Source organism: Somniosus microcephalus, chromosome 25 (genome assembly GCF_052327205.1).
Source record: "Somniosus microcephalus isolate GS21.2 chromosome 25, FLI_Smic_1.0, whole genome shotgun sequence".
Classification (NCBI taxonomy): Eukaryota; Metazoa; Chordata; class Chondrichthyes; order Squaliformes; family Somniosidae; genus Somniosus; species Somniosus microcephalus.
The window spans coordinates 26,169,621-26,187,630 of NC_141011.1; the positions used below are offsets into that span (position 1 = coordinate 26,169,621).

The 18,010-nt window shown below is 47.3% G+C and overlaps 1 protein-coding gene across 1 annotated transcript in view; it reads left to right on the forward strand.

The window, feature by feature from the left end:
- The first annotated feature begins 4,331 nt into the window (after window positions 1–4,331).
- LOC147100556 (uncharacterized) overlaps window positions 4,332–18,010 on the forward strand; it is a 34,659-nt gene continuing 20,980 nt past the window's right edge. The window contains exon 1 of the mRNA XM_085966925.1: window positions 4,332–4,646. Coding sequence (XP_085823051.1) covers window positions 4,574–4,646 — 73 coding nt within the window. The 5' untranslated portion in view covers window positions 4,332–4,573. The remainder of the gene's footprint in view (window positions 4,647–18,010) is intronic.

Here is an 18,010-nt window from a genome sequence, read left to right on the forward strand (position 1 = left end):
TGGCAGGATAGGCGTACTAACGTCAGTGTTCTTGCTCAGGCCAGCATCCCCAGCATCGAAGCTCTGACCACGCTCAATCAGCTCCGATGGACGGGTCATATTGTCCGCATGCCCGATACGAGACTCCCAAAACAAGCGCTCTACTCGGAGCTCCGGCACGGCAAGAGAGCCCCAGGTGGGCAGAGGAAACGCTTGAAGGACACCCTCAAAGCCTCCTTGAAAAAGTGAAACATCCCCACTGACACCTGAGAATCCCTGGCCCAAGACCGCACAAAGTGGAGGAGAAGCATCCGGGAAGGCGCCGAACACCTCGAGTCTCTTCGCCGGGAGCAAGCGGAAGCCAAGCGTAGGCAGCGCAAGGAGCACATGTCAACCCAAGCACCATCTGCCCCACCTGTGACAGAGACTGTAGGTCCCGCATTGGACTCATCAGTCACCTGCGAACTCATTTTTAATGTGGAAGCAAGTCACCCTCGGTTCCGAGGGACTGCCTAAGGAGAAGAAGAAGGTTGGATGAGGGAGAAATGTTGGTCAGGGCACCAGGGGAACTGTCTGTGTTTTTTCAAATAATGACTGGGATCTTTGGCATCCACTTAACCCACTGGAACAGGCAGATGGGGCCTCACATTAATGTCCCATCCAAAGTACAGCAGTTCTGACAGTGCAGCACTCACTCAGTACTGCACTGGAGTATCAGCCGAGATTATGTGCTCAAATCCTGGGATGGATTATCAACCCACAGCCTTCTACGTCAGAGGCAAGTAAGCCAAACTAATATCAGTACAAGCTGACAGTGGTACAGTACACTCATGACACTCAAAGTAATCCTGTACACTATCACTGGAACAGAGCGTTCTGTTAGCTTCCCAGTGGTTCAGTTACTGAGACCAGCTTGTAGCTGTTCCATACAGAGGGTCACAAGACTCAACCCCTGGTCTGGCTACTTGGGTTGAAGGAGTGGGAAAATCAGCCTGCTTCTGATCTTGATCCATTGATCCCTGTTGGATGCTCCTCTGTTGGAGTAAATCAAGTCTTAAGCGATTACTGTGCTCATGTAGCGGGCAATCAAATGTTCTCGACCAGAGCATTTGCATAATTATTCACCAGATTCTGGTGCAGACTAGGGCAGAGGTAGGAAGCATATTACGGTTGGGAGCCTGTAAGTGAAATTTAAAGGGAAGGGGCAATTTTTTTTATTCATTCACAAGATATGGGTGTCGCTGGCAAGGCCAGCATTTATTGCCCATCTCTAATTGCCCTTGAGAAGGTGGTGGTGAGCACAACTGAGTGGCTTGCTTGGCCATTTCAGAGGGCAGTGAGGAGTCAACCACATTGCCGTAGCAATGGAGTCACATATAGGCCAGGCCAGGTAAGGACGGCAGATTTCCTTCCCTAAAGGACATTAGTGAACCGGATGGGTTTTTACAACAATCCGGTAGTTACATGGTCACCATTAGCAATTGAACGGAAGTGTCACAGTAGGCGGACAAAAATTCTGAAAGCCTTTAGAAAGGCTCAAAAAGTATCAATTCATTTGCAACCTTTGCCAAAACAGAAAGGGGGTCGGTGGGAGGGGGGGAATTAAGACAAAGAAGGGAAAGGAAACTACATGTGCAGACATGAGAAGGAGCAGCTCAGAACCCGACCCTTTGTTTGATGACTGCTGAAGTAGAGGTGGCGTTGCACAAGATAGTTTTGAAGAGGGATCCCATTAGTTGCATTCCACGGTACAAACCCAGTACGTCCACATGCCTGGAAGGAGGTGAAGACAGGCTCGACGCTGCAGTTAACCCTCACTGTCACCGGCTGTGCCAGCCCTATGCTGCATGTCAGCAGCAGGTGTCCTAATAACAGATGGTGCAGCGCTACGTCTAGCTCCCTACTGACTCTGATCCTGTGAAGACAGTTCCCCACGTTGGTTGCCAGCTATGGGTGATGCCATCTTTGAGGGCGTGGCCAATCAGGCTTTGCTGGCTGTCGATCACCTGGGCATGTTTTCTTTCATGGCGTACCATATAAGAACAAAAGAAACAGGAGCAGGAGTAGGCCAACCGGCCCCTCAAGCCTGCTCCGCCATTCAATAAGATCATGGCTGATCCAATCTTGTCCTCAACACCACTTTCCCGCTCTCTCCCCATACCCCTCGACTCCCTTGTAGTTCAAATATCTGTCAATCTCCGCCTTGAATATATTCAATGACTCCGCCTCCACAGCGCTCTGGGGTAGAGAATTCCAAAGATTCACGACCCTCTGAGAGAAGAAATTCCTCCTCATCTCTGTCTTAAATGGGCGACCCCTTATTCTGAAACTACGCCCCCTAGTTCTAGATTCCCCCACAAGGGGAAACATCCTCTCAGCATCCACCCTGTCAAGACCCCCTCAGAATCTTATATGTTTCAATAAGATCACCTCTCATTCTTCTAAACTCCAATGAGTATAGGCCCAACCTGCTCAACCTTTCATTATACGTCAACCCCTTCATCCCAGGAATCAACCTAGTGAACCTTCTCTGCACTGCCTCCAATGCAAGTATATCCTTCCTTAAATATGGAGACCACAACTGTACGCAGTACTCCAGGTGCAGTCTCACCAGCGTCCTGTAAAGTTGCATCAAAACTTCCCTACTTTTATATTCCATATCCCTTGCAATAAAGGCCAACATTCCATTAGCCTTGCTAATGACTTGCTGTACCTGCATGCTAACTTTGTGTTTCCTGTACTCGGACCCCCCGATCCCTTTGTACCGCAGCATTTTGTAGTCTCACTCCATTGAAATAATAATTTGCTTTTTCATTCTTCCTTCCAAAGTGGATAACTTCACATTTTCCCACATTATACTCCATCTGCCAAATTTTTGCCCACTCACTTAACCTATCTATATCCCTTTGCAGACTCTGTGTCCTCCTCACAACTTGCTAACCCACCTATCTTTGTATCATCAGCAAATTTGGCTACAGTACACTCGGTCCCTTCATCCAAGTCATTAATATAGATTGTAAATAGTTGAGGCCCCAGCACTGATCCCTGTGGCACCCCACTAGTTACTGGTTGCCAACCGGAAAATGACCCATTTATCCCGACTCTCTGTTTTCTGTTAGTTAGCCAATCCTCTATCCATGCCAAAATATTACCCCCAACCCCATGCGCTCTTCTCTTGTGCAGTAACATTTTATGTGGCACCTTATTGAATGCCTTCTGGAAATCCAAATACACCACATCTGCTGGTTCCCCTTTATCCACCCTGTTTGTTACATCCTCAAAGAACTCTAGCAAATTTGTCAAACACGATTTCCCTTTCATAAAACCATGTTGACTCTGCTTGATTGTCTTATGATTTTCTAAATGTCCTGCTATTACCTCCTTAATAATGGATGCCTGCATTTTCCCAATATAAAGTATAACATACTATGATTGGGGTGCTTCTGGACTTCCTTTGGTAGTGGCAGAGACCTGGGATAAAGTCTGGAGAAAGGGTTGGGATGTGTCATTACCATATTTTAGTGCAGCTCGGGCTGGTTACAGGCAGGAGCATCCCCGTCCGCCCCAGCTAGCCGGAAATACGTGCCGTGAGCAAAGGGGCAGAGACCAGGGGGCGATAATGTTCATCTTTACCACCTGGCCGTAATCTGGCGGAGAGGATGACCCACCCGGCGTAGAACCTGCCCGATTCTCATCCCATTCTTTGCAAATCCATGAGATGAAAATGGTGATGCGCTCCCTCAGATTACCTCTATGGCGGTGAAGGTGAAGATTACCCTCCCACCCCCGGTTTCTGTCCATTTTATTGGTCCATGGCTCCCTTGTGAACTAGTGCAGACAGGGCATTAAGGACAGGAAAATTGCCCCAGAAAATGAATATCCATTGAGGACAGGGATTGGTCTTGGCTGTGCTACCCACCACAGTCGAATAATTTGCCCTGGCACGGGAGAGTGTCCAGTACCTGAGTTGAGACTTTCAGGGGAGATAATTGGAAGGGGGGGAAAAAAAACTAATAAAACAGGAAGCAAATGCTTGTTGAGTTTGTGATTTGGTATAGAATGTTTTGGGATATTAAAAGGATTATAATCAATAATCTAAAAATGCTTTGATTACAAACCATCAAGTTGTTCTTTCTCCAACAACAAATTATACAGCTATTAATTTCTCGGCTGTCCCCCACTGAACTCCTCACTAAATATATCTCACAGAACTGGATTCCTTTTAGATGAAAGATCTCGATTGCTGGCACTGGCCCACACTGTTTAAAGTGGGTACAGACTGAATGAGTCTCAAGCTTATCCTGAGTCTGACATCATTCCAACTCCCCCCCCACCCACCCCCCTCCCGGGATCCACACCCAATCCACTTCACTCCGAGGCGTCACAGTGCCTCTTCCTGCAAAATTTCCATCCCAAATATATAGGAGTCTGGAAGCCAAAGCTGTTCCTTGTTTTCTCCCAGACTGTTTGCAAAGTTGATCAAAGTCTGGTTTGAAAAGCTGCTCGACAGCTTAGCCTTTCAAAATACCACTGGACCGTGCTGGGTTTTGTTTTAAAGCTGGAAAGCAAATCGATCTTAATAAAAGAAATAAGTATGTACAAGATGGGATTCAGACACCTGGTTCTCCTGACGCTGGCTGTGTTCCTCTGTATTTCAGCCCAGACAGGTAAGAAATACTATTTTTTGAACGGGTGGGTGGGCAGGCGGTGGAGGGGGGGAGATTAATAATTACCAGTGTTGTGGCAGATCTCTGATGCAGTTAATATGGAAAATATTAAACACAGAAATATTTCAGAAATAAATGATGATTTCTCTGCGAGAAAGGCTTCTTTGAAAATCTTCAGGTTTTTACAAAAATACTTTTTTTTTGGAAAATTATGTATAGTTCCATTCTTTTAAAAAAAAAGAAATTTGAATTTTGTTTGAAATGTTCTGCGTGGCGGTTTGGAGTCTTGACTCCCGAGTTGTCTTTTTTGTGATTCATTTACAACCAAATAAGAGAGCAGGATTGAACAAATATTGGGCTCGCGCAGACTGAGAGGCTTTGTTGGAAAACAGCTTACAGTGAGTGGGAGATCCCACTCTTAGGATTTCTGAAGTCATTATATTAAGATAGTGAATTTTGCAGATAATGATAGGCAGCCGGTAAGGGATAGAAGGCAGTATTCTCATTGAAGGCTCACCAAAGTTAAAAACTGTCAGATGAGATTACAGCTTTGAACTCACTCCTGGATATCCAGTTTTCACACATATACACTGTGTCAGTTTAGTTGAGGTCTGTGTCCAGTTTTTGATGAGCCCAATGTTATGAGGGACACATGCTGCGTCACTAATACGTTTAAATAAAAGCACTTAGGAATGCTAGTGTTAAACAAACTTTCAACAGACTGCTATCAACTGAGTAATTAATCATTCTAATAGCAAAGGCTACATGTACATCCTGATGGCTGAGTGGGTGGATGTAAAATGCTCCCCATGTAGTGGGACTGAGCCGTACAGAGCAGGAAAGCCTCAGGTTCAGGGCTGAGTTTGCAGTGACTCTGCCCAGTGTTCAGTCAGGGTTCCCACCTCTGCTGGAAGGCCCCACGTGTGTGGATGTTGAGGAATAGCTACACATGAATGGCCAGTGAGATGGGTGGCACCTGCGCGTGGAGCTGTATACCAGCACCTTCAGAAGAGGAAGGAGTAGAAAAAGGAAGAAAACCAGGGAAAAAGATCAAATACTCCACGGGACATCGTGATTTTTATGCTAATGGACCCTAGAGGTGGTGGTGGAAGTGTTGTCTGGTGAGGGCAGCAGGCCAGGGTTGAACAAGAACCTGAAGATGGATGAATATTCTGGCGATTTGCTTTATTTCCTTTGGGTATCAGGGATATTTATACAGAATTTTCCTTCAGGAGATTAAATGGATGGAGTAGATTCCATGATGAGGTAGACTGTATGGACTAGAAATTGGGCCGTAGCCATCTTGGGGGGGGGGGCGATGGCGCATAGTTTGCGCCCCCCACCTCGCCTAAATGGTGAGGCGCGAGGCCCTCAGATATTGGGCCTCAGGCCTCGTTTCAATGATCCTGGCGAAGCGTGAAGAGCCCACTGGTGAAGAGGAGTCCAAGTTTGGGCCACTGCTAGCGCCGCAGCGACCCTCGGGCAAGTGGTGTCGGGGACCAGGGCCTGGGTCGGGGATCGGGATTGGGGGCATGGGTCTGGGCATGGGCCGGGGATCACGGGGGTGGGTGTCGGGGGTCGGGTAGCGTGCACGGACCAATCTCTAGGCCTATATGTGTCAGCTTGGCTCAATTGGTAGCGCTCTCACCTCTGAGCCAGAGGGGTGAGAGTTCAAGCTCCACTCCAGGACTTGAGTGCAGTATTGAGGGAATGCTGTATTGTTGGCGACACTGAACCAAGACTGTATCTACCTGGTCCCATGGACATAAAAGATCCCATAACATTAAAGAGAAGGGAGTTGTCTGCGTCTCAACTAAAACCATCACACATGGATTAACTGGTCATTCATCTCATTTACTGCTTGTAGGATGTTCCTTTGTACAAATTGGCTGCTGCATTTGCCTATATAACACTGAAAGTATTTAATTGTACATGAAGTGCTTTGGGATATCCTGTAGTCGCACTACATTTGTCTGATGAGGACAGCATCGATGCACCTGAGATGTCCACCACAGTTGAGTGGCCTCCCAACACTCCCTGAATCGGCTTGTACTTGAAGGATGGTGGTATGGGTGAGGTAATGGAGCATGACTGGCAGCCATGGAGACACACCCCACCAAAGAGTCAGCACCTTCACCTTCCAACAGAGGTTACCGGATAGCATTCAGGAATGGGAACACAGGCAGAATTTTCTTCTCTTTTGCTCAGGGAAACCGTCTTAAGGTTCTGTCTAGCGTTACTTTATCCTCATGTGTTCAGCTTTTACGTTTGTGATTTACACATCTGTGTGAAACATAAAGAGCAGAACAGAACTGTAGAAGATTAACACCTCATTCATACAAAACCGTTCCAGCAACTGATTGGCGAAGGTTCTGGCGTTGTACACCATTTCCTAGTTTTCTACCACTGAAGTTACTTTTGCCTGAAAGTTGCACCAAAGGGGACAGTGTGGGATTCTGTCACGCCTGTGATACAGTGAATCTAGGAGCAGACCTGTAAATATTCTCAATTCAGCCCTTTACCCCATACTGTGCAGGAAAACTCTCCTCTTTGCCCGTGCACATTCACACTTGTAAAGCTGGATATCAAACTGGGGGCCGGCCTGGGGCAAATGAGGACCTGGGTATCAAAATAGGGAGCGGTCTGGTTGTTAAATTGGGTATAATGTAAGTACCAACCTGTTTTTACAGCTTTAGTCTCTCTGGCATCTTTTCCCCTGCTGTTTAGTGAGACCCTCTATATCCTGGGCCTAATGCTTCAGTGGACAGTTAACAGGCCACGGATTAAATAAAACAAAAATAGCCACTCTTAACCCAGCATCTGGAATCCTCCCTGGCTGGTTCTCCTCCCCGTCGCCATTGCCTCAGCTCTGTACCTGCAACAAAGTTTATAGTAAAAAATATATATAAATGGAAGAACAAAATAAAACCAATCTGTGAGCGGGGCTGGGTGGTGCAGTGAGTTAGACACTGATGTTTCACCTTTGGGTGTGGATCTTAATCCAGTCCAAATTGTTGGGATGAAAGCATCCTCTGTCTGCTCGCAGTGGGATGAGAGTGGGCAGTCTCAATCTGGTTCCTAGTGAACACAGTATATAAAGATGCCTATAATCCAGTACAACTGGCACTAATTTGTCACTCACAGTCGACCGCCCTCCTAACCCTGCTGGTCCCACCTCTCTCCTGACCAGCTGAAGTGACAAGACAGGGCCCTTCATCTCTCTCACTGCGCCACGTGTGGCTTGACAGCTGCATTCAAGCGTCAGGTGCGTGGGAATGTGCGCCTCTACCCATCCATTTTATAAAGAATAAGCCTATACTCCAGCCCCTTACCGTCGCACAGGGGGTTTATCCAGTGAGTCGCTGAGCATTACAAACAGGAAGGCTCTGGTGTTTAATTAGCCAGGGTGATAATAGAGGGTTACAAGTTTCCTCAGCAGCCTTGGCTTAAAAGTTTGCCAAGATTCTTCCTCCCAATCACGGTCCAGTCACACGTGCTGGAACGAGTATGCGCGTGGACATTGGGAGAGAACAGGACCAGGCTTAGCTGCAAGGCATCCAATGTCAAATAGCCTGTAATAATAATGACCATTTGGGTGCAGTACTGGTGCCTGTCAGCCCAATCCCAACAAGGTGACAATGCCTTCAGGAGAGCAGAAAATAGGAATGGGTGGAATTTTTTTTTTGAAGTCTGTTTTTTGCTGCCAGCCTCAGGTGTTGATACTTGGCGCACTCCCCACAGCTGATGCACCACTGGGCAAACAACTATTTGCTACCAGTTTACAAAAGACAATGAACTACTTTTAAAAGGATCTGAATAAGTATGCGGTTGGGAGCACGATTGGAGGAGTAGGTACAGACTGAGATGCTCAAATTCTACATGGGACGTGGTGGTTCCTGAGCTGCTGGGATGGGGAAGAGAGGAGGATGGAGAGAATGCCTGAGGAGGGCAGCAGGACAGAGTTGAATAATGGAGATGTACAGATGTAATGGAGATGGATGGATGGATGGAAATGAGTAGAGTCCAAGATAAGGATGATTTTGCAAGCAGTGTGGAAGTATTGGGCTTGATTGGCTGAATATCCTTTCCTTGTTTGCTGACTTTTATGACTTTATGTGTTGAGTTAACTAGCAGGAAGTAGTACAGTCGGGGTCATACTCTTCTGGTTGGTAGATTGTAAATACAATCCCATTAACCATCGTATGACCAACACTAGCAATTAAGAGGTACTTCCCCTTTAAAGGAGATCCCTAAAACAGAAAGCAATCTAGCGCGATCATGCAGAACCGGGCAAAAAGCATCAATTTTCAGGCGTAAAGTTCCGCAGCTAATCTGCGCCTGCGTTTCGTGCGCCACCATATTTGTAAAGGCATCTTTGGCAGCCACCTAAAACAGGCGTTAGGCCCCTTGCCTATGTTAGTGAGGGGCCTAAGCTGTTTAAAGACCCTTTCAGTTAAATGGGCAGCGCTGAGCGGAGCAGGTGCCTGGTTCATTCAGGATTATCTAGTCTACATGTGGTCTTACCAGCCAGCCTTACAGGGACCACTGGAGGCCGCTTGTTTTTGTTTTACTTTACCTTCGTGTGGAGCCGGGAGTGCACCTCCTGACTCCACAGCACTCCTGCAGGCTGCTGCCAGCTCGCGCTACCCCACCTCCCATTCTCCTCCCCTACCCCCTCCCAGGGCTTAATCGAGGGTCTCACCCGGTGAGGCAGCCGGCCCAAACTGGAGCAGAGCAAAGCAGCGAGCTGCCTCTGGAGATGCGGCAGGTGACGGCAGCTCACCGTGACAAACAAAATGAGACCCAAGGCCCGATTTCGACGAACCTTGGGTCTCCAGCTTCTAGTGTGTGCCGACCGTTCTTTGGCTCTAGTTACTAAAGCCTTCAAGCAGCAGTTCTGTTTATGCAGGCGCTTAGAGCCAGGCTCACCTACTATATATATAAATGCTAACACTGCCAGTGTATTCAGGGAGCACACGTCGTTCTGTCTGAAAGGAGACATGCCTCTGTGGAAAGACACCAACGTCAAATATAATTTCTAAACCATAAACAAACAGTCTTCTGAAATACTTCCTGAGACTATTTCTAATGCACATGTGAAATATATTCTTGACATATTTATTATAAATGAACTGTAATATGCAGATCAGAAGGCCGCAGATGCGATCGTCAGTTTGTGGCGTTAGCTGATACCACACAGATTCGCAGTGAGGGGCCTTACAAGTCGTCGTAGCGTGTTCCCCCTCCCCGCCCAGGTATCGCCCCAGGTTTCCTGAGGGCCTCAAAGTGAGGCCTCTTGGTGCAGTATCATTCCATGGGCCCATTGCCTCGTCCCAGCCCAGCGGCCATTCGTCACTCATGTGGCGAGACAGTGAGCATTGCCAGGTGATTTGTGGGAGGGTTCACAGCCGGGCCCTGAACCCGCCCTCACCCGGCAGCGCCACACACGCGGTTTCCAGCAGGGGCTGCTGAGTAGCAAACAGGAACACCGAAGCCGTCTGTGCCGCTACTGCTATTGCCTTGACCAAGGTCTGCTAATTCATCACAGACCAGGGATGCAGCCTGGGACCTTCCGGTTAGGCTTGCCAACTCTGGTTGGGCCTATTCTTGGAGGTTTCATCACATGACCTCCCGCCCGGTCAAACAGCCTTTGCTCCCCATCTCCAATACAGGAAACTTTCTGGTATCCGGCACTGACGGGACCGAGCTGGTGCCGTACCATCAAAACTGCCGTAGAAACCAGCGCTAATGTTAAAACATACGGAGCTTTTGAGCTCCGTGTGAAGCAACAAACCCTGTTGCTTAGCAACAGCTTCAAAACAGTCGGCCGCAGCTTAAAAGCGTCTCTGTAGCTAAGCAACAGCTTCAGCTAGACCTTGCAGAGCCTGGCTGGGGGAAAAAAGCAACGCGAAGTAAACAAAACTTATAGGAAACGGCTCCTGAATTTTGCCGGTAGATAGAGCTTTCCGAACATTTAACCTCCGGTTAAACGAAAGTTTCCTGTATTTTTACAACCAGTAAATGAAAGTGTTTTTTTTAACGCCCATATGATGTTTCCCCCGCATCAGTCCTCTGAAGATTAATCGTTCATTGCTGAAGACTCCAGGGCGATCCCGAAGGGTTGGCAGCCCTGCTTATGGTCTGTATGGCCCAGAGCTGCAGCAGGCAATACATTTGGCCACTAAGTCTTCAGGGGAGGTCGAGTCGTCAGCATTCTGAATCTATTTTAGTGACATTTAATATTCCCTGTTTGGTCAATTTTGGATGAATGGACACACCTGAAATTGATCAGGCGTTGTTGAATCTACAGAAGTTGCAGGTTTAAGAGTTCAGTTTGGCTGAGGAGAGGGGGATATGATCGGATACAGGATGTGCTGTGAGCCCCAAGGCAAAGTAAACAGCGCCTGCAGGCAGCGGTTAAACTGCCATTCGGTGCTTATAAAGCAGGTTTGTTTTACACAGGATCTGAGTCCGAGCATCTGGCATTCAATATCTGCAGCCTTGGCATCCCGCCAGCACGCTCAGCTTATCTTGCCTGTACTCCCTGTGCTATTCCTTGCATAGATTAACAATCCTTTGGAACCGCAAATGCCTGATCTCCGCCCCGCCACCTCCTGCCTTCCTTCCCTCCATTTGGAGGGACTTCACAGGGAAGGATTGTGTCAGCGATGAATGAAGGACAAGGAGCATGTGACACCAAAGGTGCAAAATTACAGGAGTAATTTGCACATAGTGATGTAAACACATAAAGATTCTAAATTTAGGAAAACGCACAAATGCTATGTGTACAAAAGTGTGTATAATTATATATATTTCACGCACATTTATGCCACTTGTTGACCAACTCCTATGGTTAAAACACAAACCTTGTTATTTACGTATTTTGAACTCTGAAGGCTCCCTGGTGTTGCAGCACGTTGGTTTTAGTTACAGAGTCACCCCAGGGAGGGGAGAACAGGATAATGTTCTCGCAATGGTTAAGCAACGTCAAGTTGGGGCTTTAAAAGCCTGCGGATTGCAGGAGGATGGGAATACTGAGGGAGGTGGGGAATTCCACGGTTTTGAGGTGCTGGGGAAGAATGAGTGAGAGCGGGAGCTGGTACGAGCCCTGATTTCAACACAGTGAGGATGCAGGGAGGGATTATTTATGTACATATCTAAATACAGGAAACTTTGTGCTATCCGGCACCGACGGGACCGAGCTGTTGCCGTTCCCTCAAAACTGCCAGACAAACCAGCGCTAATGTTAAAACATACGGAGATTTTGAGCTCCATATCTGGCAACAAACCCTGTTGCTTAGCAACAGCTTCTAAACAGTCGGCCGTACCTTGCAAGTGTCTCTGTAGCTTAGCAACAGCTTCAGCGAGACCTTGCAGAGCCTGACTGGTGAAAAAAAGCAACTAAAAAAAAAAAAACCTAACGAAACGGCTCCTGATTTTTACCGGTGGCTCGAGCATTCCGGACAGTTAACCTCCGGATAATCCAAAGTTTCCTGTATGTTGGTTGGTCACTGGTGGGTTAGTGGGAGGATTCGCATCTCCTTGTCCACTCAAGCCCCTTGTGTGGCCGAGCTGCTCATCGTAAGATGGCAGGACAGTGCAGCTGAAATGCGCAGTAGTTGTGACTCTCAAAAGACTCTCTTGGGGGGGGGGGTTAGGCTGGTTCAGTGGTACGTGCGGCATCCCAAGGTGGAACTGAGCCTGGGTTGGAGGATCTGTATGGGCCAGTACGACAAAGGGTGGCTCATTTCCCCACTGAACCACAGGGGTTCCTAAACAGCAACATTCACTTTGTAAACGCATGCACAGATCAGATTGCATGCAAGAAAAAAACTCAACTTGTTCTCTTGTTCAAATCCCCTCAGTACACTTTTTAAACATTCCATTCCCTTTTTTGTCTTCTCTCTCCACCCCAGACCGGGAATTTTGGCACATTTCCTCCTTTCTCTCCAAAGCTTTTCCTGATTTGGTTACGCTTTCTCCGATAGGTCTCTGAGTGTTGTTGGGCAAGTGTTGCTTTCCATGTTCACTGCGCCTGTGGAAATGGGTCTCATGTGTTAGGTATTTGCCTAATTAGCTCAGTCCTAAATACAGCTCCTTTTTTAATCAGATAATGGGACAGAATTTTGCCGCTCGGTTAGCTCTCCCGGTGTGACGCACACAAGTGTAGGAAAAAAAAATCAAAGAGGCATTTCTCCCAGTGACATCCAACAGGTCAGAGAGTGCAATGGGCTGAAAGGGCTGGAAATGACACAAAGCTTAAAAGGAGAAAATCCGGGAGTGGGGGGGGGGTGCACCGGCGACGAGGAACCTTGCCCGCCAACAATGCAATTTGGAAAATCGGGGCCGGATGCTCCTGTCTGCTGACTGTGGGAGAAATGTACGCGGCGCACCCACATTATGTGCTGCCATGGGGCGAGGGTCCCTGCCACCAGCGGATACTGGTAAAAATTACCCCCAAAACGTCGAGTAGCAAATATTGGAAATCTGAATTTAAAAACAGCAAATGCTAGAAGGTCAGTTGTCATCCAGACAATAAGCATAGAAACATAGAACAATAGGAGCAGGAGTCGGCCATTCGGCCCTTCGAGCCTGCTCCGCCATTCAATATGATCGTGGCTGATCCTCTATCTCAATACCATATTCCCCCTCTCTCCCCATACCCCTTGATTCCTTTTGTGTCTAGAAATCTATCTATCTCCTTCTTAAATATATTCAGTGACTTGGCCTCCACAGCCTTCTGTGGTAGAGAATTCCACAGGTTCACCACCCTCTGAGTGAAGAAATTTCTCCTCATCTCAGTCCTAAATGTCCTACCACGTATCCCGAGACTGTGACCCCTCGTTCTAGACCCCCCAGCCTGGGGAAACATCCTCCCTGTATCCAGCCTGTCTAGCCCTGTCAGAATTTTAGACGTTTGAATGAGATCCCCTCTCATTCTTCTAAACTCTAGTGAATACAGGCCTAGTCGACCCAATCCCTCCTCATACGACAGTCCTGCCATCCCAGGAACCAGTCTGGTGAACCTTCGCTGCACTCCCTCTATGGCAAGTATATCCTTTCTTAGGTAAGGAGAGGATCTTGGCTGAGGACTCTTCAGGATGGCCCTGCTGTTATGCCCCATCTCTGCTGTTAACCTGTCTTTTCTCTTGCAGATGCTAACTGGCCTGCTGTGTATAACTGGCATTTTTCAGCTTTGGTTTAAGAAAAGGGAGAAAGGTCAAAAAAGGAAATGTAGACATTGAAACATTAATTGTGCCCGGAATATGAGTTGCTGACTGGCTATTTGACCTTGGAGGGTGTCACAGCCGAGCCTGATCCTGTGCGCCAGTGTCCAGGCACTGTTCAGCAGGCAACACTGGTCAGTGTCCTGGGGCACTGAGACCCATAATTGCATCAACTGTCTCCTTGGCTAATATCTAAGACCCGAGACCCTCTGTTGGGAGCAGGGAATATTAGGGGGAGAAATTTGGTATCGCCCTGTTTGGGCCGCAATTATCGGCCGGGCGCAAAGTTTAGAGCCTGGCGCTAATTATCGCCTCCGACTGCAAACTTGGCTTCTATCGCCCCTGGAGGTGATTGGAGCGCTAAATCAGGCGCTACACACCTCTCTTAAGGCGCTAACGCCGAGGAGCGAGGCGCTACCTCAGAGTGCTGGCGAAGCTCATGTGATGTCAGTCAGCAATGGAACACAGACACACTGGTGCCGGCCAGTTCTTAAAGGGGAGGGTCGATCCTGCTCTCCATCCACACCCTGCTCATTGCAACCTTGAATCTCGGCCTGGAGAGACCTGTACATCAGTTCTGCTGGAAAGAACAATGGAGAGGCCCAGGGAAAGAGCTCAGAGTGCAGCCCCCACAGTCTCTTCTAAATCGATACAAGGAAGGTCAAATCAAAATGAACCTTCAAAGTGCTGCCCAGTACCCAAAACTCCTTCACACAGCGTTGAATCTCTCCAGAAGTCTCTCTCTCTCACTCAGAATGTGTGGTGCAAAAATAGCGCTCCCCAAGCCCCTTCCTGACTGCAAAACGTTCCCCTCAACCTGTCGTTGCTAGCGGCAGACGCTAAGGCAGGGGGCGCCACTCAATATCCGGTCCGGGGAGCTACTGGGGCGTTGCACACTCGACTGACGTCACAATCTGCGAGCTCAGGAGATCGTGGCGGTAGTGTTTAGTGCCCAGGCGCTAGTTGCTTTGCGCCCCATTAGCGCCCCGCTAACAGGAGGCGCAAAGCAACTGAATTTTTCCCCTTTAATCTTTTAAAATGTTATATTAAAATATTTGATTATAATCGCTCAACCATTGGTGGCCGTGCCTTCTGCTGCCTAGGCCCTAAGCTCTGGAATTCCCTGCCTAAACCTCTCCGTCTCTCTTTCCTCCTTTAAAACGCTCCTTAAAACCTACCTCTTTGACCAAGCTTTTGGTCATCTGCCCTAATTTCTCCTTGTATGGCTCGGTGTCAGTTTTTTTTGTCTTATAATACTCCTGTGAAGCGCCTTGGAATGGTTTACTATGTTAAAGGCGCTATATAAATACAAGTTGTTGTTGTTAGAGATTTAGGACAGAGAGCGGGAGAACCGTTTTACAGAGGGTTGTGAAATTGTGAAATGCACTACCAGAGTTAGTGATTGAAGCATTTAAGAATAGATATATTGTTCCCTGTTTGAAAGGTTCAAAATCCACGGACACAGGTAAAATTAGGAAGGCAGGGATAAGAAGGGAAGTCAGGCAAAACTTTATTTTATCCAAAGCAGAATGTGGAATAATTTACTGGGAAAGTCACTGAGACAGAATAAATGGGTTTAAGAGCCAATTAAATGTGTTTCTGGAGAGAGAAGGGACTGAGAGATATGGTAAGAGCACAAAGTCTAGGCTGACACTCCAGTGCAATACAGTACTGAGAGAGTGCTGCACTGTCGCAGGTGCCGTCTTTCGAATGTGACGTTAAACCGAGGCCCCGTCTGCCCTCTCAGGTGGACGTAAAAGATCCCAGGACACTATCTCGAAGAAGAGCAGGGGTGTTCTCCCCAGTGTCCTGGCCAATATTTATCCTTTCACCACAGATTATCAGGTCATTTACCTCATTGCTGATTGTGGGAGCTTGCTGTGCGTGAATTGGCTGCGGCGTCTCCTACGTTACAACAGTGGCTCCACTTCAAAAAGTATTTAATTGGCTGTAAAGCGTCCTGACGTCGTGAAAGGCGCTATATAAATGCAAATCTCTTTGTATAAATGCAAGCTCTTTTTTTCTATTTTTTAAGAAGTTTTGTAAGAGGGGCCAAGAACAGGCTTGTTGTACCTAATTAGTCTTTTCCTGTTCCAAAAAGAAGTTTAGGAATGCAGGCCGACCCACCATGCTCGTTGAGCTGCTTGTAACAAAAGCCGTTACAACAAAGACACTAAACTGACAGTGGTGGCAGCAAACTCTCATCCTCTTGGCTGACCTTATTTGGTTAAAGCTCACCAACGTGACAGCACACTTTGCGTAACATTCACTCGACCCGGCATCAGCATAACATTGGGTACTTAATACACTTCTGAAGCCTGACCATGAACCTGAGCAGCTGGTAATAGGTCTTCATGTTGCACAAGACATCCAACAGCTTCTAAAATGACTATAAAGTCCCCGAGAAAGATCGCAGCACACCGACAAAAAAATGGTACAAAAGCTGAGCTGGATTTGTGTGTCGATACCCTACATCTACACACAAACTTGCCTCAGAAACTGGAATAAATAAAAGCTCCCTGACGTCCTGTGCACCTCTCCATCACCCCACTGCCCGCATGTTGATTTCAATTGTCTTACAAATGAATTACTGAGAACAGGACTGCTGGTTCGAGATTACTGCTATAGTTAGTGCAGCATACAAAGTTATAGGGAGCAGACAGTGTTTTCAAGGCCGTCGCCTATCTCGAGTTCAGATAACATCATGAACCACGAGAACAAGGCTGGGGCAGCTTAGGGAGTTATTTTATTCTTGGCGTCAGTTTACAGCCTGCAGTCCTCCCTGGTTGCTTTCTGCTACTTTACTAGACTGTTTTTGGAATGTAAGTTTATAACTCCGACAACATGTTGGTTGAGGTGCCACAGACAGGCCATTTAGGAACATAGGAATTACAAGGTGATAAAAGTCCAAGGTTCATCTCGTTCGCCTTGTACTATCCCGGTAGTTGCACGATGCAACAATAATGGAGTTGCTGACTGACCACAGCAATCAGTCTCTATCAATTAGTCTACAATAGACCCAGACATGAGGCGCGAAAAACCCGGCAGTGGTGGAGAGCTTTGGGAACTCCGCATACTACACTTACCATATGTTATGTCTCAAATTACTCATACACTGTATCCCAAAATATTATTGTCTGAAAGAAATCTATCTCATTTGCCTTTGAATGAATCAACACTTTATGCTTTCGCCGTCTCCTGAGAGAGCCTGTTCCATAGATTTACCGTTTGCTCACTAAAATAATGTTTCCACAGTTTACTTTTGAATTTATCCTCCTTCAAACGCAGGACATGTCCTCTGGTTCTACTGTTCAGGACAAGGGGAAATAGCTCGTCATGGTTGACATTATCTCGTCTCTTTTAGAGTCCTAATAACAGCAATCATACCACCTCTCAACCTCTAAGAAAATGCCCACTTTACGTAATCGCTCGCCCTAATCCAATCTCTCCATCCCCTCAATTATTCTGGTTGCTCTCTTCTGTATCCTCTCAATATCCTTATTGTACTGCGGCGGCCAGAACTAGAGGGCAGGTAGTGCCACAGCACCTTCAGGAGAGGAGGGGAGAAGAATGAGGGGGAAAAATCAATAAATAAGCATAAACAACACTGTATGTTATGGTTTCGGAACAAATTGCCCAAAAATCCGACTGATAAGGAGTCGCTATAATCAATCAAAAGGGGATTTGACAAGTTCCCCTGAGAAGAGGACATTTCAGTTCTAGTTCGATGTGATTACGAGGAGTTAAGGGCTACTGCAGTCTCCTGTAGCCTTTGCTTGATTGCCTTCAGGAGTCGGAGAGAAATTTCCCAGTTTTTCCTGAATCGGCCTCCGGTTTTTCGGCTTCTTCTGGGGGAATAGTGTGGTTAGAGGGTGGGCTAATGGTGTCGGAGGTTTCGCTGTTGCCTGGATGCGGCAGGTTTGACGGATTAACGGTTTTATCTCACTTTTCTTTTCACAACAAGGAGGGTATCCTTTCCTCTCGGAAAAGCCCCTGTGACTATAAAGGCTGGTAGTAAGGGCTGGCTTTATTCCAGTTTTGCATCGCTGGGAGCTTTCAGTGTTGACTGGAGGATTGTGATGTTGCCACCGCTCCTGTATCAAGTTGCAGTTGATTTTGAGGAACATTTCTGTCTGG